Here is a 25,408-nt window from a genome sequence, read left to right as displayed (position 1 = left end):
TCTTCTTTGCTTAGAGCATAAATACAATGTATTCAGTCCAGCCTGTTGTGTTTGAGCTGTACTTTTACCTGATTCCTGCCCATGACTTCCACCAGAAAAAAGAATAAGAGTCACAGGGACATCAAGAGGATGCAGTGTGAGTGTCCTGTCCTCTCCAAAGAAGAGAGAGCCCAGGGGGAGGTGGCTTGTGGAGAGGACTGCCTGAATAGGCTGCTGATGATAGAATGGTAAGTGACTGGGGGCATATATAGGCTTTATATCCGAATTTCACACCCCATTATTGTAGTCCAAGGTTTCAAAGTCCTGCTTTTTGGGTTTTTTTTGCAGCTCTTCGAGGTGCCCAAATGGGGAGTACTGCTCTAACAGGTGTTTCCAGAAAAAACAGCATGCTGGAGTGGAAGCTATCCTAACCGAGAAGAAGGGCTGGGGGCTCCGAGCTGCTAAAGACCTCAAACCGTAGGTTTTCCACTGTTCTTATCTGTAGATTTTGCTCACCCCTTGGCTCATAACAAGGTTACAGATCTATAGAAACACGGGGGTAATAGTAACACTGCTATAGTTCCAGGGGTACCCAGGTCACAAATAAGCACTCACCCCAAATCTCCCCCTAACTGGCCTTCAGGCTGACCCCCTTCACTCATAACAAGGTTACAGATATATAGAAGCATTGGGGTAACAGTCCCCCTGCGATAGTTCCAGGGGTACCCAGGGTACAAATAAACACTCACCCCAAATCTCCCCGTAACTGACCTTCAGACTGGGCCCCCTTAGCTCATAACAAGGTTACAAATATATAGAAACATTGGGGTGTCGCCCTGCTATAGTTCCAGTGGTACCCAGGGTACAAATAAGCACTCACCCCAAATCTCCCCCTAACTTGCCTTCAGGCTGGGCCCCCTTAGCTCATAACAATAATTTCCCTAAACTAAAGTGTAATATTAGCTCACAGAGTAGTATTCGCTTCAGTTCTGTGACTTGTTAAACCGCAGGGCAATCTTGCTTTATGACTGGGATTCACTATTCTGCCAGATTGTCCTGCATCTGGTGTTAGATGGCTGAACATTCTGTTAAGGTGGCCATACACTATAAGATCCGCTCGGTTGACAAACGAGCGGATCTTGACCCGATATGCCCAGTAACAGCTGGGCGATATCGGATGAATCTGAACATTCGCCCCTGGGGCCGAGCGAGCGGATTACAATACTACAAATGGGCTCCAACGGGTCGCAGGGCCACAGAAACTAGCCGATGCGGTCCTGGATCGTACAAAAAAATCAAACTTGTCCGATCAATAGCTGGCCAATTTCTCGCTTGATATCGATCTGTTGGACCCGTCGGGAGCCCCCACACATGGGCAGATAAGATGCCGAATCGGTCTAAAGGACTGATATCGGCAACTTTAATTGTATTTCATGATGTACAACATGTTTGAGAACCCTGGTTTAAAGCTTTACTTTTTGGTTCTGTTGACATAGAAACACCTTTGTTCTGGAATATTGCGGGGAGGTCTTGGACCATAAAGAGTTTAAATCCCGAGTAAAGGAGTATGCCCGCAGCAAGAACATCCATTATTATTTTATGGCTCTGAAGAACGATGAGGTGAGTTTCTCGGGGCAGAAAAATTTGTATAAGGCCCACTATCTTGCCCTGCCCCACTATAAGTTTGGTTTTTTTGTAAGGTACACACTAAGCAAATGTGCTGATTTTTTTCCTTTCACTCCCACCCATTCTGCAGATCATTGATGCCACACAAAAAGGAAACTGCTCTCGTTTTATGAACCACAGCTGTGACCCCAACTGTGAGACACAGAAGGTGAGAGACGGTGTTCTTAGTATGAGTAATGCCCAGCACTAGACTGCCCTGTAAGAGAGAGTCATGGTTTAGTTCAGTAGTTAGATGTTTTGCTATAATCATTCTCTGTTTGACATCCATGGTGTTATGCGTTTTGTTATAAAGTCATTCAGTTAAAGGGATACTGTCATGGGGATTTTTTTTTCTTTTTAATTTATCAGTTAATAGTGCTGCTCCAGCAGAATTCTGCACTGAAATCCGTTTCTCAAAAGAGCAAACAGATTTTTATATTTAATTTTGAAATATGACATGGGGCTAGACATTTTGTCAGTTTCCCAGCTGCCCCCAGTCATGTGACTTGTGCTCTGATAAACTTCAGTCACTCTTTACTGCTGTACTGCAAGTTGGAGTGATATCACCCCCTCCCTTTCTCCCCCAGCAGCCTAACAGAACAATGGGAAGGTAACCAGATAGCAGTTCCCTAACACAAGATAACAGCTGCCTGGTAGATCTAAGAACAGCACTCAATAGTAAAATCCAGGTCCCACTGAGACACATTCAGTTACATTGAGTAGGAGAAACAACAGCCTGCCAGAAAGCAGTTCCATCCTAAAGTGCTGGCTCTTTCTGAAATCACATGACCAGGCAAAATGACCTGAGATGCACCTACACACCAATATTACAACTAAATACACTTGTTGGTTCAGGAATGAAAATTTGTATTGTAGAGTGAGTTATTTGCAGTCTAAACAGTGTAATTTAGAAATAAAAACAACATCATGACAGAATCCCTTTAACTTCAGAGACTGATGATGGGTCCCCTTTTTGGTTTGCTGCAGATTGTGGGTGTTTAGGCAATAAAACCCTTACAGGACCAGTGCCATGCCATATGTCCATAAACATGCTGCAGGTTTCCCAGTACACTAGGATATACAGTTCTGGCACAATAGTTTGTTTATATCGGTGCCATAGATTCATTGGTGGATTGCAAATAAGGGATTAGATGTATCCATTTAGCATCTTTGTGCATTTATTTTTTACCTGTTTATTATTATTATTACTATTATTTTTATTAGTGCCTCCATGGCACTCAAGGTGCCTGAACAATTCCAAATGCAGATCTGTATGAGTAAAGGTGGCCATACATGCACAGATATCCTACGAAACAAATTTTCATACGATTTCTCTAGTCGGCCCTCCAGTCAGTGCAAACGTGTGGGTAATGTCTATCTTCACCTCTGGAGGCAGGGCAGAATGATAAACAAACTCTTGACCCCTCCCCTAGTATATGTAGTCTGGAGCCACCTCCCATCCCCAGTTCTTTGTCCTGCCTCGGAGGTGTAGGACAGAAAGGGGTTTTTACCCTAATCATTTTTTTTTCTCTTCTTTTCTGTTTTCGCTTTATTATTAACATTTTCTTTTCTGTAAAGAACACAAGTTGGAGGCATGCAGAGAGCTGTCTCCCAACGAGAGGTGCTTTTCCCTCTTTGCTGGCAGTTGCAGCAAATGGAAGCACCAGAATACACCAACTGAGAGGATGTGGGGGATGGGCAGAGTTGCCCACCAACATGATACTATTCCCTCCTTGCTGGCATGTAGCAACAAGTGGAATTAACCAGGCATTGCCAGGCAGCAGAAAGCCTACACTACCCTGGGACATAGAGTAACTAAGGGTATGGATAACAGACACGGTAGCTTTTCAAAGCACCTTATGCTAGTCTGCAGCAGGAGGGTTATAGGTAGGCAGGTGCTACCTCACACCCTCCATTAAAGTCAGGGGGATCAACGTTTAATAACTGTAAAGTGCTGGAACTTGGGGAGCGTGGATGGAACCCTCCCCCCTCCGTGTTTACTAGTGCAGCATTGGCACCATTGTGCAGGCGCGATCACGATATGCGCCCAGCTTGGCGAAAACGCGCCTATGTCATCACGCGGCGTCGCGCAAATGACATGAGAGGCCCAGCCAGGACTCTGGCAATCCCACGAAGTCACAAAGTAAGTTACTAAAACACCATAAACCCCACATTCGCCTATTAGGCTGTCATCTGGGCAGCACAACAGCAGCAGGGAGCTCACACAGACTACCTTTGTCACACTGTGTTCTGCACGTTTGTTCCTCCCTGGATCCAAGCGCAATGGAGAGGTCAGACTCCCTCAAAGAACTAAGAGAGGATATCCAGGTAGCCAAATCCACTAGAAGACCCACCAAATGGGTGGAAAAGATAATTGAGTTAAAAAAATGTAAGCACACATTAAGGAAGTCTGAACAGTACACACCTTCTGTTCTGACTGTAAACCTGCAGAGGGCCCCTACTTTGTCACCTCAGGGCCCTACTACCTCGGCTGTTTAAGCAAACTACTCTACCTACGTAAGAAGACGCAGCTTTTAAATACCCAATGGACAAGAAGCTATAGTCTGCTCTAAAGAGGGCATATACCCAATCCACAGTGATTCTAGATCCAGCAACGGCTGGTCTAGCACGCACCGCAAAACATTGGGCCCAAGAGCTAATTTTACAACCACCTTCAACAGCACAACAATTGGCTTCAGAAGTAGACAAGCTACACACTACTGTGGCATTCCTAGCAGATTCTGCTTTGGAAATTGTACGATTGGCAGCAAAGGCCACAGCTAGTACGGTGGTCGCCAGAAGGTCCCTATGGTTACGTCATTGGTCGGGCGACATAGCGTCCAAGAACAAATTACTCAATCTCAAATACGCAGGAGATTCCTTATTTGGTCCTGAGTTAAAGCAGATAATTTCTGAAGTTACAGGAGGTAAGAGCACCTTCCTTCCGACGGGCAAGAAAGGGAGACCGTATCAAGCACACAGGTTCTCCAATAAAAGACTGTGGCAACCTCTGAATAAAATTTTTCGCTCCTTTCGATCTTCTTCATTCAGAAATACCAGCTCAGACCAGGGCACACGGAAGGCCAGACCACAATGGCGGCATTCAGCTAGGCAATCTAGAAAGCCAGCCCCCCAGAAACCATTATCTTCATGACTACATGCCACAACATCATGAGTTGCGGGTGGGGGGCAGACTAAGACAGTTTCACGCTTGCTGGGAGACACATGTCAGATCAATGGGTCCTCCAGATTATTTAAAATGGCTACAAGATTCCTTTCTCATCTCTTCCCCCATGCCGATTTGTTTCATCGGTGGTCCCTTCAAAAAAACAGGTAGCACTAGACCACGCAGTAACCTCCTTCTTACGGGCGGTAGTCATTATGCCAGTTCCAGACTCACAAAAATCCCAAGGCTTCTACTCCAACCTTTTTCTAGTTCCAAAGAAGGAGGGTTCCTTCAGACCTGTCCTCAATCTAAAGCAGTTAAACAAGTTTGTGTACAACCACAAGTTCAAAATGGAGTCCGTACAGTCCGCCATAGTCTTCATGGAACCAAACAGCTTTATGGTGTCAATCGACCTCAGTGATGCTTACTTGCATGTGCCAGTCCATCCGAGCTCACATTTCCAATTCACAGCACTACCCTTCGGTCTCTGCACAGCACCAACGGTATTTACAATGGTTTTAGCACCAGTAATGGCGTACCTCAGACGTGGAGGAATCCACATTTTGCCTTATCTAGATGACCTGCTTCTCAAGGCTCAGACCGCAACACAGATCGCAACAGACACACATGCTTGCTTGCAAGTATTGCAACAACGTGGCTGGCTCATAAATCAACGCAAGAGCTTTCTCATACCAGCACAGAGAATTCAGTTCCTAGGGCTACTGTTTGATACCACGAACCAAACAGTCCAACTGACAAAAAGGTACAGACTCTGATCACATGCACCCAGTTGTTCATCCGCAAAGAGCGAGTGTCTGCCTGGGACTGCCTTCAACTGCTAGGCTACATGGTGCCTTGGAGGCCATCCCGTATGCCAGATTCCACATGAGGGCCCTACAACGCAATTTCCTCCAACACTGGAACAAACACCATCAGGAACTGCAACAGATGATTCCTATCACAAGTCACCAGAGAAAGTTTACATTGGTGGTCAGCCAGAGCACATCTAGCTGCGGGCAGAAGCTGGTCTCAGCCAGCCTGGGAAGTAGTCACAACTGACGCAGTATACCGCACACTCACACTTCAGGGCAGGTGGATACAACAGGAATCGCAGATTCCAATCAACATATTAGAACTGAGAGCAATTGTCTTAGCACTACAAGGCTGGTCAAACCAGCTTCGAGCACATCCAGTCCGGGTGCAATCCGACAATGCTACAGCAGTGGTATATGTCAACAAGCAGGGAGGAACGTGGAGCAACCTAATGATGCTGGAAGTAGCAAAGGTGTTGACATGGGCAGAAGAGACAGTCTTCATTCCAGGAGTTCTGAACTGGGAAGCGGACTTCCTCAGCAGACAGACAATAGACCAGGGAGAATGGGCCTTGCACAACTGATTGAGAGGTGGGGGGTAGCAGACATAGACATTTTAGCATCCAGACAAAATTTCAAACTTCCATGTTATTGCTCCAGGACCAGGGACCCAAGACCAATAGCAATTCTCCCCAGAATAATTACAAAGATCAAACCGGAACAGGTCACAACCATCCTCATTGCAGCAGATTGACCAAACAGACTGTGGTACTCAGATCTGATCAATATGGCGGCTACCCCTACGGCTGGATCTTCTGACACAAGGGCCAGCCAGAAATCACAGCTTAAACATGCTCAGTTTAACGGCCTGGCTCTTGAGACCCAGCTATGGACGCAGAAGGGTTTCACTCCAGAGACCATAAGAATACTACTTCAGGCCAGAAAAACTTCTACAGCAAAGGCTTACTACAAAGTATGGAGTACCTTCATCCAATGTTGTTCAGCCAGACAGTTAATCTGGAAAGACAGCACCACGAAGGTGATCACACAATTTCTCACGGATGGTTTTTCTAAGGGTCTCGCACTCAACACACTAAAGTCACAAGTTTCCGTCCTATCGGCACTATCTAACGTTAGGTGGGCAGAGGATTCTATGGTTCAGAGGTTCCTACAGGGGGTCCTACATGCTAGACCTCCATTCAAAGATCCTACTTCTTCTTGAGATCTTCCTTTAGTACTTGCAGTGCTACAAGAACCTCCCTTTGAGCCCATCGCCTCATGTGAGCTTAAGTGGTTGTTCCTCAAAGTGACTTTTCTAATTGCAATTACATCGGCAAAGAGAGTATCAGAAATGGCGACATTATCCTGCAAAGAACCATGGTGATTCTCCACCATGATAAAGTGGTCCTCAGAACAGTACCAGGATTCCTACCAAAGGTAGTGTCAGGCTTCCATATTAATCAGGAATTGATCTTACCATCCTTTTGTCCTAATCCGATAGATGACAGAGTCCAAGCTGTACAAGTTAGATGTCATGCGAGCAATTAAGACTTATTTACACAGAACAGCAGTTATTCAGAAATCTGACTCTCTACTTATTTCCTATTCCACAGCTCGCAAGGGTTTACAAGTATCCCAAAGAACCATTGCCAGATGGCTAGTAGAGACCATCAACAAGGCCTATGAACTTAAACCAGAACCAAAACCGTTCCAGGTCAGGGCACACTCTACTAGGTCACAGAGTACGTCCTGGGCCCTTCAAAATCTGGCTACATCTGAGCAAGGCAGCCACTTGCGCATCTCCAAATACTTTCATTAAGTTTTATAAACTGCATGTTTTTGCTTCAAATTCAGCTGTGTTTGGTCGCAAAATGTTACAAGCTGCAGTAGCTCAGTAAGGACATGATTCTCATAGACCAACTGGTTCTGAACAGTTAAGGATGACACCGAAAATGTTTCTCTTTTCATCGTTTTTCTGGATGCAACTTGTTGATGACAGACTAGAGACTTTCATGTTTTATTCATAAAAGTTTATTGATATTTCAGTAAATGTTTACCATTGTTTATATAACATAACTAATGGGTACGGTGCATAATGATTACATCGTAAAGAATTCTACTTGCACTAAATTGTCACATTGCCCACCCTAATTATTACGGGACAGCTTTTGGACATCCCCACAGGAGGGCCGACTAGAGAGAGGATGGCCCGAACTGTCAGTGCATTAGTCAGATTTTAGTATGGGTCTGTGGACAATACATTCTGTTATGTTGGATTTTTACTATCTCTTGATTGAATTTCTCCTTTTCTTTCTGGGATATTTCATTGAGCTTTATAAACGAACTGAGGATGGGAGGTGGCTCCAGACTACATATACTAGGGGAGGGGTCTAGAGTTTATCATTCTGTCCTTCCTCCAGAGGTGAAGATAGCCATTACCCACACGTTTGCACTGATAGTTCGGGCCTACTAGAAAAATATTTACGGTAAGTCTAAAATCATCCTATTTGGTGCCTGTATGGTAGTGCTGAATCGTCAGATACAGGTAGAATTCTATTGTTCTTTTGTGTACTTCGATTCGAAGTTGAAAAAAACTTTGAGATTCGAAGGTCTAAAGGGGTGGTGCTTGTAGAAAGTGAATGGGTGAATCATTAGGCGGAGTTTGGCATAATTGGTTAGTTGCTGAGACCTGTCCAGGATGGAGTTTGCAATTATTGAGTAGTGGGGCCTAGGTAATCAGGCAGGCTAATAATTGGGGGGCCCCAGGGGAGCCCCTGATGGTAGCCCTGATAACTGAATCCTGAGATTGATGAGATACAATTTTCAGTTGTTTGCTGCAAATAGGCAGAATAGAAATGCTTGAGTCAAAAGGTGCACTAAATATATCTAACGTTGAATTTCCCTTCTTTTGGCTCCTGACTACAGAACCCCCTGTACCCCTAGTGTATAGTCATAATTATCTGAGCCTTCCGTTTATTTCTCTGTATACAGTGATGAAAGTGATGGGTCACCCAACAGGGCATATCATCATATTTTGTCTTTATTACAGTGGACAGTGAATGGACAGGTGCGAGTTGGGTTTTTTACCACGCGATTGGTGCCTGCCGGGTCTGAGTTGACTTTTGACTACCAGTTCCAGAGATATGGGTAAGTGATCTATATCAGTGTTTCTCCATCTGAAATCTCATGTATATAACTGCTCCTACATGCTGGGCCCCTTAGCTCATAACAAGGTTACACATATATAGAAACATTGGGGTGTCACCCTGCTATAGTTCCAGTGTACAAATAAGCACTCACCCCAAATCTCCCCCTAACTGACCTTCAGACTGGGCCCCCTTAGCTCATAACAAGGTTACAGATATATATAGAAACATTGGGGTAACAGTCACCCTGCTATAGTTCCAGGGGTACCCAGGGTACAAATAAGCACTCACCCCAAATCTCCCCCTAACTGACCTTCAGACTGGGCCCCCTTAGCTCATAACAAGGTTACAGATATATATAGAAACATTGGGGTGTCACCCTGCTATAGTTCCAGGGGTACCCAGGGTACAAATAATCACTCACCCCAAATCTCCCCCTAACTGACCTTCAGACTGGGCCCCCTTAGCTCATAACAAGGTTACAGATATATAGAAACATTGGGGTAACGGTCATCCTGCTATAGTTCCAGGGGTATCCACAAAATATTGCAGCACTCCCAGATAATAAAACCGCCTTTATTAGCACTTTACATTGGCACAGCCAACCAGGGGTACCCAGTACACAAATAAGTACCCCCCCCCCCATTTCCCCTTAACTGGCCATCTATCTCTAATCTTTCCCACAATTATTTAAAATACCAGTGCATAAAAAATCTCCTGTAGTTTGTAGAGCTCTCAGCTGCTAGCTATGAAAATCCCAATTGCTTCTTCATTCAGTAGTCGGAGCAAAGGCACTTCCTAAGCCCCATTCTGCTCTGCTTCTTTGGTTAAAGCCTAGGACATGTGCGCTGGCATATTTCCATAAATCTGCACAGTTCAGTGGGAAGTAGGGAGAGGGCTGTGCAAGCCACATAAGTCGTTCCTTGTAGTTTAAACGTAGTTTTCCTTTAACATAGAAGGACATCTCCTTGTGCCTTCCTTGGAATAAAGTAACCAAGTGAGACCAGCTGAGTGATTGCTTGCTTTGTTGATCAGCCAGTAGCAATAAGCTATACTTCTGGGACTTTTCTGAGGAACCCTTTGCATTCCCCATTAAGAATAAGAACTATATATATATGTATGTGTAGCATAATGGTTTAGCCTTTCCTCACATTAAAGGGATTCTGTCATGGTTTTTATGATGTAGTTTTTATTTCTAAATGACACTGTTTACACTGCAAATAATTCACTTAGTGTATTTAGTTGTAATATTGGTGTGTAGGTGCATCTCAGGTCATTTTGCCTGGTCATGTGCTTTCAGAAAGAGCCAGCACTTTAGGATGGAACTGCTTTCTGGCAGGCTGTTGTTTCTCCTACTCAATGTAACTGAATGTGTCTCAGTGGGACCTGGATTTTACTATTGAGTGTTGTTCTTAGATCTACCAGGCAGTTGTTATCTTGTGTTAGGGAGCTGCTATCTGGTTACCTTCCCATTGTTCTTTTGTTAGGCTGCTGGGGGGGAGGGAGGGGGTGATATCACTCCAACTTGCAGTACAGCAGTAAAGAGTGACTGAAGTTTATCAGAGCATAAGTCACATGACTGGGGGCAGCTGGGAAACTGACAATAAGTCTAGCCCCATGTCAGATTTCAAAAGCAAAAAAATCTGTTTGCTCTTTTGAGAAATGGATTTCAGTGCAGAATTCTGCTAGAGCAGCACTATTAACTGAGGTGTTTTGGAATAAAAAAATGTTCCCATGACCATATCCCTTTAAGGTTAATGATATATGGGTCTCTCTCCATGTTTGGAGTCCAGTAAACCTTCCAAAACTCCCCCATTGACTTGCATGGGAATTGGCTGCAAGCACTTGTCAGGGGAGGCAGCTTCAGCCACACTAGTTGCAGGCAGTTCCATGCATTATGTGTTTGTCCATATTAGATGCAGATAGAACGGGGGGTGGCAGAAGAGTAAAGAATTCTTCTCTGCACCTGATCTGTGGAAAGGGGAGTCATATTAAGCAATAACTTGGAATTACTTACTTCTCTTGATCTCTGATGATTCCATTCCCTAGTGTGGGGCACAGGGATCCAAAGATTGCCCTATTGCATTGTGACTTACTGGCTCCTGTTGTTCATTCACAGCAAAGAGGCCCAGAAGTGCTACTGTGGTGCCCCCAACTGCAGGGGTATTCTGGGAGGGGAAAACCGGGTCAGCGTTAGAGCGGCCGGTGGGAAGATGAAGAAGGAGCGGCCACGCAAGAAGGATACGGTAAATGCGATATAACATTTCATACTTTTTGTTCTGTATCTTAATTTGTGCTTCATAGGCTTTGCCTGGTTGTCTGCTCTTCTTTCAGGTTGACGGGGAGCTGGAGGCTCTGCTGGGAAATGGGGAAGGTCTCTCGGACAAAAATCAAGTGCTCAGCTTATCTCGGCTTATGGTCAGGATTGAGACTGTAGAGCAAAAACTGACCTGTCTTCGACTATTAAAGGTAAGTGGCCCCAACTTACTGACAGTCAGAGGTACGACTGCACCAGGGTCAGACTGGCCCGGCTGGACACCGGGAAAAAACCCGGTGGTCCCCAACCTTCATGGGTCCCTGCCGGCCAGACCCCCCTCTCCCAATATTGGGAGGGGGGGAGGTGGCATGCAGCACTGTCTGTGCATGCGCCGTTCACACATGTGCCTTCATGCATGTGCGCAGAGTGTTGCCTTCATGCATGCTCGCAGAGTGGCGCGTCTCAGTAGGGAGGCGGGGGGGGGTCCTGGACAACAGTCCCGGTCCCCCAGTCCGACCCTGGACTGCACATGCACAGCTTAGCGGGGCTACTGTTGCCAAGCAAAGTCTTGTACTTATAAAGGAGATATCTGTAGAGTAAGCAAACCTAAAGGGGTTGTTCACCTTTAAATTAACTGTTAGTATGATGTAGAGAGTGATAGTCTGAGACAATTTGCAGTTGGTTTTCATTTTCTATTATTTGTCGTTTTTGAGTTCTTGAACTTTTTATTCAGCAGCTCTCCAGTTTGTGATTTCTGCAATTTGGTTGCAAGGATCCAAATTTCCCTAGCAACCATGCACTGATTTGAACAAGAGACTGGAATATGAATAGGAGAGGATCTTAGATTGATAGATGATTTATAAAAAGTAACAATAAATGTGTATCCTTACAAAGCATTTGATGTTTAGATGGATTTAGAAAGATAAATAATTAAAAAAAACTATCAAAAAATAAATAATGAAGACCAGTTGAAAAGTTGCTTAGAATTGGCAATTTTATAACATACTAAAAGTTATCTTAAAGGTGAACCACCCCTTCAAGCTTGTCATAATTAACCTTCTTAGACATATACACCTATTTATGAGTTCTGTGGCTCTCTAAAGCATCACATTTATTCCTTACAGAACACCCAGTCGCAGTCCTGTCTGAAATGGTTCCTTGATTGTCATGGCCTGTCGGTCCTGTGGATCTGGATGGCAGAGTTGGGAGACAGCCGGGGAAACACCAATAACAGCATTAAGCTGCAGCTAGAGGTTCGTGCATTCTTCTTCGTACCAGGCGCTCATTCTGGAATAATTGGCATTGTTTGATGTTAAAAATGGATCTCGGTGTGCTTCTTATTGCATGGAATCTCAACAATTCCTAGAATGCAGAGCTTCTGTGTTGATTTCCGACAGAGCTTGAAAGAGAGGGGCTTAGTAAATGATGTTGTGCTTGGTAGTAGGGCAATATTTTGGTAGGCTGAAGGACTAATATAAACAGTGCCTCAGCCTATCGTTATGTTTCCCCGTCCCCAAGCTAGAGTCCTGTGCGGAACCAATTTGTTAAACCCGACCCACAAGCCACATACTTACCTGCTTCGACCTGCTACCCGACCCGCAAGTACCTTATCCGTGACCCGTTTACCATCAAGAAACAGGAAGTGCTGTCATTGTAAACCGGAAGTGACATCATTAGACGTAGGCATGATCAGAAAAAAAGAGTAAAACAGGAAGTGCTGTCGTTGTAAACCGGAAGTGACATCATTGGAAGTAGGCGTGATCAGAAAAAAAGGAGTAAAATTTGCTATTAAGACCCGCGACCCGGAGAACCGATGACCCACATCTATAACTGCTCCCAAAACTTCTATCTGCAACCTGCAGGGCTCTGTGGGTTTTTGCGCGTACCGGACCCACTGCAGGACTCTACCCCAAGCACAATATTGTTTACAAAGCTACACCATGGGGATTGATGCTGATTAGTAGACGGGGGGGGGGGGCGCCTACATTTGAAATGTTTAGAAACCCCATGGTTGTTAAAGGCATAGTGATACCTGTTCATACTGAAACCTGTCACTATAGTGAAATAAATTTAAGCCAGGACTATGAAGGACAGTTACTCATTGGCCCATAATAGTTTTTATATTTCATTTTTTTACCTTTTTTCTCTTTGATTAGCTCATTAAAACCTTGGAAATGCTACCTATTCCTAATAAAAACATGCTGGAGGAAAGCAAAATTCTTCCGATCATTCAGCGTTGGTCCCAGACAAAGACCGCAATCCCCCAATTGAGTGAAGGAGATGGATATTCAAGTGAAAATACTTCCCGTGCGCACACGCCTCTCAATACACCGTCTAACCCCTCCGAACCAGCCGCCAAACTGAGTATTGAGATGGATGGAGAAACTCCCAAAAAGCTTGTGCTCCGCAGGCTTAAAATTATCAGCGAGAACAGTATGGACAGTGCCGTATCTGATGCAGCCAGCGAAATAGAAGTGAAGGACGCACCGGAGAAAACCGAAGCACTGTCCATGGTTGAACTGAAAGATGCTCCCTTGGCCAAGCAGGAAGGGATTAAAGAGGAGCTTAAAACAGAAGGTGAGACACCTCCACCAGATAAAGAGGACCTAGCAGCCACCGAAGAACAGAAAACAGTAATTAAAACTGAGGGAGACTCGGGGCCAGATACATGCAAATCAGAGACCCAGGATGCTGAGAAGAAAGAAGGCAATGGAGTGAAGGTGGATGAGACCTCTGCTGTGGAAACCCCATCACAAGATGAAGAGGAAGGGGTGTCTGATGTGGAGAGCGAGAGGAGTCAGGAACCTGCAGACAAGATACTGGATATGAGTGATCTGGCTACCAAGCTTCTAGACTCCTGGAAAGATCTGAAGGTAAGGAAGTGACCAACACAAGACATGGCTCATTATTGTCACTGTTGTATATTTGTTTCCTAGTAATGCAAAATGTACTACTGTCATTTGCATGTACATCTGTTGTTTAGGGATCTTAACGCTTGAACACTTTGAGCAGTAACTCCATTGTTGTCATATGACTTCCTATAAGTTTTAGCCTTCAACAAGAGCTTTATGGAGGCCCAAGGTATTATGGTTTATCCGTAGACTGCAGCCAAGAGTACTGGTTCCAGGGGGATATGGAGCAATTTCCAATGCTTTTTCTCTGCTGTTTTTTTGTACACTACACATAGGCACATTGTCAACCATCCATATTATGAATTAGGTCAAACGTGACTATAAAAGTGACAAAAACCAATGAAATGAGAATGTATCTCCCTTTTCATGTACTATTTTCTGGATTTGTTCTGAGTTTACGTCCTGTAACTAAAAATTGGGGGCCAGTTGTGGTGCTTGAGCTGGAAGGGTATGAAAAAACTTGAAGCCACCTTCTCCTTGGTTACAGTACCATGCTGTATGTTCTTAATATTGCTTTGGCTATCTTATTCCACTGATTAACATGATGTTACGCCCGACCTCCATGCGATTGTGCTTTGCTAATTCTATACAGACCAAAAGCACAATCCTACTGAGTCAGTCATTCGAGACTCGCATATTCACTTTCTATGTGCCCTATTGGGTAACCTGTTGTATTCCTATTCATGATCCCTTTTAGTGATTTGTTGTGTACTTCTGGTGTGTGAATATTATTACCACATCTATGTTTCCATCTGATTTTACATTCTCCGTTGCATCCATGACACCTGGATTGTAGCCAACTATAACTGATAAAGCTCCCTTCAGCCTGACCCAGAGAACTGGCACCAAGGCAATCCCAGGTGTTGGTTCTCTGCATGGTTTTTAAGGATAATATTGATTCAAACATCCTTGTGAGATAATATTAAAAGCGGTCCTTCATGCGTTGCTTGATTTCAATCCACCCATAAAGGGATGTTCTAATGCTCTGCAAACAGGAGTTGTATTGGCATTCAACGTGATGTTGGTAGTCCGATCTTGAGCGGCATTGTGTTCAATTTCCATGCGTGGCTGAGCGTCTCTTTCCATGAATTGCGTCGTACGGATGAGTGATTTTTGCTGATTTACTGAGGAACTGCCATAACTAAATATATAAACGAGCCGAAGTGGATGTTTTTTAAATTAGTTTCCTATCAGGTTTTCTTATATTTATGGGGGGGGGGGTATTAATGTGCTCACCCTAAGCCTTCCGATTTTTCCTTCCTGCTGTTAATGGCATGAACTTAGGTTGTTGGACATTCTAAATCCCTTACTCCTTAAATTTGCATAAACACAGCTATAAACATGGATGCTTGTGCCATTCGGCTAACCAGCCAGAAGGGCCTCGGTCGCATAGGCAGAGAGTGTTTTTTGATCTGGCGATGCTAATTAAACAAATATTTTTTTTTTTTGTACTGATTCTTTTATAGTCAAGTATTTCAGGTTGTATAAATACAGTACCAGTTCATATATAATGAACTCTGAGCACAAGGTAGTATAACTACAGTACCAAATCCATATATTATGGCCCTGGAGCACAAGATAGTTTAAATACAGTACCAGTTCATATATAATGAACTCTGAGAACAAAGCAGTATAAATACAGAATAAATTACATACATTATGGCCCCAGAGTTACAGATGTAACAGCCTCTAGACGACTCCTATAGCCTTTGATGAGTGTCTGGATTCTGGATGTGGCTATTTTTGACCCTTCGTCGATACAAAATCTCTCCAGTTCAGTTAAATTTGATGGCTGCCAAGCATGGACAGTCTGCTTCAAATCATCCCATAGATCCCATGATATTCAAGTCGGGGGACTCCAGAATATTGTACTTGTCCCTCTGCATAAATGTCTTTTTGTAGATTTCCAAGTGTATTTAGGGTCATTGTCTTGTAGGAATATCCAACCCCTGCAGCGTAACTTCAACTTTGTGACTGATGCTTGAACATTATCCTGAAGAATTTTTTGATATTCGGTTGAATTCATCTGATCCTCGACTAAAGGACAAGTAACTCTAAATATGTAAAAGTAAAAAATTAATTCCTCCCCCGTCAATAATACTGCCATCCTGGACAAAGTTATCTATCTTTAATATTTGATACATAAATAATGCAACTCACTTCCGGTCTGGTTTAAAAAGGCGATGTGGCGACCTGCACTTATGTGCGCTCCGGTGTCCTGCTAGCCGGCTTCTTTTTAAAACCGGAAGGGCAGCAACTGGCCTGCAGGCCTGAAAATGTACATCCCTGTTCTAGAGGGACGTTGTTGGCACGGGCTTACTGTGAGGGCTAGTCTCAGCCATAAATAGCCTTGTCCGATGCGATGCAGAGCCCCACCTGCACCCAGCTGTCGCAAAATTCTAGTTCTGCCGTTTGCTGATGCTTCCGGAGATCACAGTTTGGGTCCCACTTGTTGGGAGAGCTCCCTTTCTCCTTACTGTTCAGGGTGTGAGAGCGGGTGCTTTATGAATGATTTTTAGCCAGCCTTCTCCCTCTGCGTTCCTGGCGGGTTTCGGGAGAGGGTGTGTGTTTATCTCCTCCGCTTCGTTTATTTCTCTAAGAGCTGCGAGCAATGATCAGCAGACAGGTCATCCATAAAACTGTCAGGACCAAAGAAAACCCTGGACAAAGTCAGTACGTTCATGCTCTTGCTCCTTTACTGCTCGCAGCTCTTAGGGAAATAAATCATTCTAACAAAAAGGGAGAACAAGGCAGGCTGAAAATCATTCCTACAGCAACTAACTTCCAGTTTTAAAAAGAAACCGCTAGCAGGACACACGTAAGTGCAGGTCGCCGCAGCAATGAGATTTTAATGCATTATTTATGTTTTAAATACTAAAGATAGATAACTTTGTCCAGGGTGGCAGTATTATTGGAGGGGGGAGGTATTCATTTTTTACTTGTAAATTTTTAGTGTTACTTGTACATTTACAAGGGCCCCAGTAGTCCCTGAACTAGTCACACAGCCCCACAGCATGATGGGACCTCCACCAAATGTGACAGTAGGAAGCAGGTGTTTTTCTTGGAATGCCGTGTTCTTCTTCCACCATGCAAAGCACTTTTTGTTATGAACAAATAACTCAATTTTTGTCTCATCAGTCCAAAGCACTTTGTTCCAAAATGACTGTGTCTAAATGAGCTTTTGCATACAACAAGCGACTCTGTGTTTCTGTGAGTGCAGAAAGGGCTTCTTTCTCATCCCCCTGCCATACACATGTTCTGAATTGTAGAACGATGTACAGATACACCATCTGCAGCAAGATGTTCTTGCAGGTCTTTGGAGATGATCTTTGGCTTGTCTGTAACCATTCTCACACTAAAACCTATTAATCATGCAATCTGGCTTCATTGCACCAAAATGCGAAGGGAGGCATCACCCTAAGGGTTAGACTAGATAGCAGGTCCAAAGTTAAAATGTGGGTCTGGGTGCTTGTCAGGGATACAGACCTGCATGGGTCTAATCTGGTAAAGGTGTTAAAATGTATATTATATTAGGTTTCATATTGTTGCTCTTGATATCATTTTGACAATTGCAGTCTACAAGAAAAAAAATGAGAATACCTGTTTATTCCAGCCCAAATTGTATCCTTAAAGGGGATCTATCATGAAAATTAAAATTTAATATTGGCTTCAGCTCACTAAAATAACACTATATATATATATATATATATATATATATATATATATATATATATCAGTCATATTCTTTTTATGAAACAATCAAATTACTCTTCAGTATCTCACTCTCTGCATCTGTCACTCTTCATTCACAGGTCTGGATCAGATTTTGATTGACAGGTAGGTCTAATTCGTCTTTTAGCGGGTTCCCTTTCCTAGCAGATGGTTTTGCAGCTCACTCAAATAACCAGCGCAAACAAAAGCTAATAAAATACCTGACTGGCACATACCCTCCATGCAGAGAAACAGGATTTTCATCAGAGCTGGTTATGTTGAAATAGTGAGCTCTAATACATCTTTTAGGCAAAGGGAGTGACATCCCCTTAAGGATGTTTTAAACCTACCTGTCAAAAAAAAAAAAAAAAAAAAAAAAAAACTTACTCCTACTGCATGAAGTGATAATGGTTGCTAAGTGGGGGATAGTGAAGAGTAACTTGATGGTTTCATAAATGGTACAGAACTTTTAATTGATTATATTTGAAAGTTTCTTATTTCAGTCCGAAGAAACTTATATTTTATATATGTTTCAATTATCGTGATAGATCCCCTTTAAGGAAAATCTAAAAGCCAATCTCCACTCCAGTTAAGCTACATTTAGCGCAGGGTGAGCCACTCTGTATTTGGTAGTCATTCCAACTAGAGTCCAGCGCGAGTCCTTTTTTTTTTTTTTTTTTTTTAATTTTTTAAACTGTACCTGGACCAGCATGTTCCCACTACATCACCCACAGAAGGCCAACTAATCTTTCGACCTGGGGCACCCGCGCAAATGGAAGGGACATTTGACCGCAAGTGACATCACTCTGGAACAACCTCTGAGAGAGCACCTTTGTTGGGTACCAAGCTGGGTTACCCGTAGACTGCCCGCATGACCAAGAAATCTGGGACGGTTTGCCCGAAACCTGGGTATTCCGCAGGTACCCTACCCAATGCAGGACTCTAGTTCTCACTGGATGTAGCATGTTGGTCAGTAGTGACCAGTGTCAGAATGGGCCACTTTGCACCCACCAGATAACCTAACCAAACCTTCCAAATTTTGTGGAGTTTATAATAGGGTCATTGTGGGAGCAAAAAAGGAATAATGGGAATTTCCCAGACTGGAACCCACAGTCTGGACCCACCAGGAGATCCTCGTACTCTGGCAGGCCAGTCCGACCCTGACAGGGACATCATGGGGCTCCTCTTTTGCCCTAGCTTCTTGAATGATGGTGACATTTGTTTGTTGTAGTTTTTGCGGAGAGGACCTATGTCTGAAATGCAAAATGTATCCTGATAGGATTCTGTTCCTAATATAAGGACTGCTTTACCTTCACACATTTGTATTGTATCTCTCCCTGTCTCTCCAGTCTATAATCAGCAGTAGTTCTTGATGAATTGTCTTCTACACCTCTAGGAATAGAAGGACATTATCCTTTCAGCTGTTTTAATTGAAATAATCCCAAAAACCTTAAAGCCGCCGCCTAGCCATATAACATTCCCAGGCAGCGTTGTTAGTTTCCTGCCAAATCCAGTTTTGTGGGCAGCCAGCCTTTTGTATTTGTTTCTTTACTTGCCAGTGGGTTGATGGACCTGACCGGGAACTGCAGTAAGATCCAAGCTGTCATTGGGCTAGGGCACTCTTACTGCTTATTGGTAATGCAGACCCTGACTGTAGAGAATATATGGGAAACATTTCCAAGTGAAGGTTATTCTAAATTTGCAATGTTGGGTGCATTTTGTTCTGCCCCTTTGCTGGTGAGGGAGAGCTGGTGATTGGAGGAAAGTTCATCTTGAGAGAAACTGCATAGTCGCTACAATTATTTGGACAACAGTAGACTCATGAGATAGAGGTTGATCACATGAACACTGTTAAGTCAATAGGAGAGCCCATCAGTTTTATTTTATATGGCACCATATATAATTGAATAGTGACCCTGTGCTCTGCACTGGGAGGGTGAATTGGTAAGAGGTCGTGTAAGGGTTAATGCTCATGTTTTGCCCTTGCATTGTGGCAATTTTCCGGTTGAGCCTTGTAACTTCTGAACCCTTTCCATCTGGCTTCTCAGGGCAGCAAGGATCTTGCTAACCTCACCAGCGACCCCTTCATTTTCTCAACACTACACTCACCAGTGCTGAAGAAGGGCAAGAAAATAGCCAGTGCCTTCTGTGGAGAATCGACAAGACTCGAGGGGAAGTCCCGATGGTGCATGAGAATATTCTAGGTGACTAGTGGAAAGAGGAGGCTAAGTGACAAACATTTTACACACGCACCAGACTGGTCTTTGCCACCATCTCTCTGCTAAATGAAGAGATTGTGACAGAGCCAGTGACAGGTTTTCACCATATTTCCTTCAAACTTTTCTACATGTTCAACTCCGCAGCAAATGATGTTGACATTACACTATATCTGATCTGTAACGCAGACACATTTGATACACGCGGGTTACATTTTCGGCAAAAGGACAAAGCCTTTCTTGCCAACGTGCCGAAAACGTATCCCCAAGATTAAGACTAAAGCACAACGACCAGGTTCCTGCTGATGACAAGGAATCTCCATGAGCCAGAAGAAGTGAAGTGGTGAAGGTGCTGGTGTTGGGACCTACTGGATTGCCTTCATTGCGTTGGAGCACTTATCGCAAAGGGATGAGCGACATGTATGTTGCATAGTATAATAGGCATCTTTTAAGTTAGAACATAATGATTGTGGACTTCTAAACATACAAACTTTATGTTCTCAGAAAAAGACTTCTTCTTAGATTCTGTTTTAGATTGTTGCTCCTTTTGTTAATGGCCCCCACAGTATCTTTGTCTCTCTTTTTTAGCAAGTACTGTGCTGTGCTTCCGCCTTTTTGTTGCTTCTCCTGTTTTCCACAAATATGTTATTGGTTCAGATTGCCCTTTTTGTTCATGAGTAAAATTGGCCAGAAGGTTCCTTGGCACCTTTATAGCACTAATATCTTACAAAAAGGCAGGTGTTGCCTAATGGGCCATGGTGGTATTCTATTTCTGAAGGAAAGACAACCAAGCATTTCCTGTAATTATATTCTCCAGGCATAGTATTGACAAATTGACAAATAGTATTTGCCATCTACAGGACACTCCATATCTCCATATAGAGGTTTTCTCTTGTACTAAGCATGTGCATGTTTAGTGAGGGCATAAGAGACTCACTTTGGTTCTGAGATGAGTTTGATCTCTTCCTGCTTCAAATGGAACCCCCATTAAAACTGCATAGCTAAATAGCAGTTAATTAGATGGCTCTATAAAAAAAACTCCATCTCGTGCATGCATGGCTTTCTCTTTGGCCTGACAGGTTATGGATTTTGTGTCCATTGTTACAGGGGAGAGTATGTTGTGACAGTATTGTGCAATGCTTCTTATATATGCGTGGTCTCTGGGAAGGTGGAAAGACTTCTGTATGATGAGGAACTTGGGTGGCTGTCTGTTTTGCTTGCTTGGGACTTGCCAAAATTCTATGATTGAGGATTTCTTCCAACACACGAATTTCCGCCATCTGGTATGAAGCACTTTAACCCCTTTAGTAACAATTGGTATATTATTAAAAAACCCTTAAAAAGTATATCATTCTACAGCCATGTGAGACTTTTTTGGGTCAAGGCAGCTAAAAGAGCATAGTGAGAATAAATGTTTTTCTTTTTCTCATTGCATGGTTGTCTGGGCATTTTTTGGTGGATTCAATTAAAACTGCAAGTTTTGTGTAGCAGCCTGTCCAATAATTCTGCTGTCCCTGTAGCAGAATCTGGCATGAAAATAGTCCATTCTCAGTGACTTCTGTCCGTAAGTTGCAGTACAAACTGCTTTATTTATGAAGTGCCAAGTCTCCAAGGGACCGGAGGGAGTAGCTCTGTGCAAATCTGATGCAATTACACAGTAATACAAACAAAGTAAGACACATATAGACCTTGCATATACCACTGATCAACCTCTTAATGGATTATCCTTATTTTATATATCTTATCATCTGTTGGGGGCAATGAAAGAGAGCATGGTAACTAAGGCCATGCCCCTCGATTCACCCGTTTCACTGAAAAACCCAGACCATTTTTGGTCAGAAAATAGATGGGGTGGTAGATGGGAGGTATGGGATACTCTTAATCTGGTGCCTTTGCCTGTTAATTTTACAGGTAAAATACCTTTTTACAAGGGGCAGGATAAGTTATCAGCACTGTGCCAGTCGTGGTCCTCAGAACTAACTGACATGCTTTTCTGAGATGTATGAATGATGTATAATCTCTGTGCAGCATAATTGTGTGTCTAATATAAAAGGCAATAATTATTTAAGTAAATTGTATAGGCTGAGTAAAAAAAAAAAATATAAGCAGACACACTGCTTCATGGAATCCTGTGTAAGGATTGTCTCATGGTGACAGTGGTGTATTATGGGAGAGTTGAGCCTTGTGTGGAGAGAAATGATCTAACATGCCAGTCGTTCTGTCATTCTGTGATTGTGCCAGGGAATAGCCAGAGTAAAAATGTCTGAGAGAATCCAGAGAAACGTCTAGGGTTGGCAGGAAGCCTGGGCCCTGTTGTGCTGTCTGTTGCCATGGTTACATGGAGGGAGCCATTTTAGCAACAGGAGTAGAACAGCAAATATGAAAGGAAACATGAGCCTGGTGTTACAGGACCCAGATTGTAACTTGTAAACGAAACACACATTCCTAATCTGTGCCTAAAATTGTGTCACAAATGCAGCCGTGTATCTATAAATATGCATTTATTCTGGCTTGGGCTGAACTCACAGCTTTATGGAAGGTTTTTAAGGATGATATTCTAAGAACAACCCCCCCCCCTGTTTAAGTTGAGTTCAATGACTTGTACTATTTGCCTATTGTTTTATTTATGAACGATCAATGTTTGATGTTGAAGTTAAACCAGACAGATCGAGAGATTCCAACTGCCTAGATCCCGTGAGGGACTGTGTGGGAAGTGGATCAGGTAGTTAATCACAATGGCCAGTGCACAGATAAACCCCCTGTAGGGTTGCCCCCGGGCGATAAATTGCCAGCTTCTGCTGGATCCAGTATAACAAATTTTACAGGCAATCTATTTGCCTGTCCATATACCCTCTCCATAAACTGCTCTGCTACCTGACCCAGCCTTTTAACTCCTGTCCCTGCTCCCACCAACTACAGCTCCCAGATATGTCCCTGGCCTGCCCATTCCCCTATGATGGCTACAAAGTGCCAAAATCATACCAGTGGTAAACAACGTTCTTGCATGTTTTTTGTCCAAAATTAACTGCCCCCCCCCCCCCCCCACTAAAGAAAATTCTGCTTCTTTGCTTAAATAAACTCTTGGGTTGCTTTGGCTCGTTATGAAATGCCTCCCAATCAATGTGAGTGCATTTAGCTGGATTTGAGCAGACAGTGTCTCTGAACAGCTCAGAATAGAAAGGCTAGATTGGACTAAAAAAAGCAAGCATTGTTCTGTAAAACCATTTTTTAGACAGGTGAAACCAAGATCAACCTCTAGCAGAATGATGGCAAGTAAAAAGTATGGAGAAGGCGTGGAAGAGCTGCTGATGCAAAGCACATGATGTATAAAACATTTGGGAGGCAGTGTGATGGCTTGGGCGTGCATGGCTGCCAGTGGCACTGGGACACTAGTGTTTATCCATCATGTGCTATGCTTTGGATCATCAGCTCTTCCAAGCCTTCTCCATACTTTTTACTTGCCATCATTCTGCTAGAGGTTGATCCTGGTTTCACCTGTCCAAAGAATGTTTTTACAGAACAGTGCTGGCTTTTATAGACGTTTTTTTTAGCAAAGTCCAATCTAGCCTTTCTATTCTTGATGCTTATGAGTGGCTTTTTTTCACAATACATACTCATAGTTTACTCTACTGAGGTAGCCATTTTTATCTGCATGTTGGATTATCAATGAGAGCAGTCATGATAGCTCATCCATTGAACAAATCCTTGGTCTGCTTATCGGGGATAAAATTTGAATGCTTGCTTGGCTTTAACAGGCGCTGTTCTCTGCTGTTAGTGTTTTTAAACTGTTGGACGATTATATATCCTGCACAAAATATACTGGTTATGTGTAGCTGTAGTTGCGCCTGAAATTAGCTTCTCTCCCTCTCTTCTCTGGGTCTGACTCTTGAAACAATGTAGAAAAAGTCAGCCTTGCATGCTTAACAGATCTGTTTATCAGGTGATGCATTGTTTCAGCAGTCAGAACCAGCAGTACATGAAATTTAAATGCTGCTTTCAGTAGCAACTACATTCAAACATAACGTTAAAACCAGTGAGAATGAGGAATGAATGAATATTGGAATGTAGATTTTCTTTCATTAGGCAAGATATTATATTTGTGTTCCCTTTAATCATTTTTTAGTAATTATGGTGGTGTCATTTGTTTGCGGATAAGCCAATGTCCAATATGAAGGTTAGGGAATCTAGTTCTCAGCACTGTGCTAGCCATGATCCTCAGAACTAACTGACACGCTCTGCTGAGATTTGTGAATGATGTATAATCTCTATGCCTCATAATTGTGTCGGCATGATATAAATAACAGGCAATAATTGTTTAAGTAAATTGTATAGGCTGTGAGGGAGAAATCACCCTGAGATTCCTCAAGAAATAAGCAGACACACTGCTTCATGGAATCCTGTGTGAGGATTAAGTCACATGGTTAAAGAGGTGCATTATGGGAGAGTTGAGCCTTGTGTGGAGAGAACGCTGAGGAAATGTACTTTATAAGTCCCACATAAAATGTTAGAAATGATCTAACATGCCAGTCGTTCTGTCATTCTGTGATTGTGCCAGGGAATAGCCAGAGTAAAAATGTCTGAGAGAATCCAGAGAAACGTCTAGGGTTGGCAAGAAGCCTGGGCCCTGTTGTGCTGTCTGTTGCCATGGTTACATGGAGGGAGCCATTTTAGCAACAGGAGTAGAACAGCAAATGTGAAAGGAAACATGAGCCTGGTGTTACAGGACCCAGATTGTAATTTGTAAACCAAACACACATTCCTAATCTGTGCCTAAAATGGTGTCACAAATGCAGCCGTGTATCTATAAATATGCATTTATTCTGGCTTGGGCTGAACTCACAGCTTTATGTTAGAACGCTTGCTTGGCTTAAACAGGCACTGTTCTCTGCTTCTTGTGTTTTTAAACCGTTGGACCATGATATATCCTGCACAAAATATACTGGTTATGTGTAGCTGTAGTTGCTCCTGAAATCAGCTTCTCTCCTTCTCTCCTGGGTCTGACTCTTGAAACAATGTAGAAAAACTCAGCCTTGCATGCTTACCAGATCTGTTTATCAGGTGATGCATTGTTTCAGCAGTCAGAACCATCAGTGTAGGAAATATAAACCGTGTGCGTGCGTGTGTGTTTGTATACCAGACCTCGTTTATAAAAGCAAAACTCAGAGAAAAGGCTTTTCAAATAAGTGAGGTTGTTTATTAGAAAAACAAGATGAGAGTTTTGCCTAGGAAGTTGTCACAATCACACAACAGCATAGTACTTAAGTGTGACAGGAGAACTTCCCAAAGACTTCATCTTAGAACAAGCTTTTATACCTTTTAGCATTTACCATAAGAGCAAAGGGTACACAGAAATACCATACATGGTCAAAAGCCCTCCTTCTATATTAGAAGGCATGTAAGCTTACTATAGTAAATATTGCAATACCTGTTACATCGTTTTATGTTTCCCTGATTCCAATATACACAAACCATAAAATATATGTCTTCTAGTTTGAGACAGGATGGGTGTTTGCAGTTCTGAAGCAACACTTCTGTATCTAACTG

The 25,408-nt window shown here is 43.1% G+C and overlaps 1 protein-coding gene across 9 annotated transcripts in view; it reads left to right on the top strand.

Annotated features, from left to right (window-relative positions):
- The window catches only part of setd2.L (SET domain containing 2 L homeolog), a 69,937-nt gene that overhangs the window by 22,453 nt on the left and 22,076 nt on the right, over positions 1-25,408 (top strand). For 8 of the 9 annotated variants that reach the window (XM_018267025.2, XM_018267024.2, XM_018267021.2 and 5 more), the window contains 9 exons: positions 96-227; positions 328-456; positions 1,476-1,599; positions 1,736-1,813; positions 8,672-8,769; positions 10,888-11,014; positions 11,103-11,237; positions 12,150-12,278; positions 13,182-13,898. In XM_018267025.2, coding sequence (XP_018122514.1) covers positions 96-227; positions 328-456; positions 1,476-1,599; positions 1,736-1,813; positions 8,672-8,769; positions 10,888-11,014; positions 11,103-11,237; positions 12,150-12,278; positions 13,182-13,898 — 1,669 coding nt within the window. Of the gene's footprint in view, positions 1-95; positions 228-327; positions 457-1,475; positions 1,600-1,735; positions 1,814-8,671; positions 8,770-10,887; positions 11,015-11,102; positions 11,238-12,149; positions 12,279-13,181; positions 13,899-19,696; positions 19,853-25,408 lie in introns of all 9 variants that reach the window. The other variant, XM_041565743.1, reaches the window with a different exon arrangement.

The sequence above is a fragment of the Xenopus laevis genome, chromosome 6L (assembly GCF_017654675.1).
Source record: "Xenopus laevis strain J_2021 chromosome 6L, Xenopus_laevis_v10.1, whole genome shotgun sequence".
In the NCBI taxonomy this organism is placed as follows: domain Eukaryota; kingdom Metazoa; phylum Chordata; class Amphibia; order Anura; family Pipidae; genus Xenopus; species Xenopus laevis.
The sequence above is the reverse complement of the archived record's forward strand: the minus strand, read 5'-3'. Positions and strand labels throughout refer to the sequence as shown.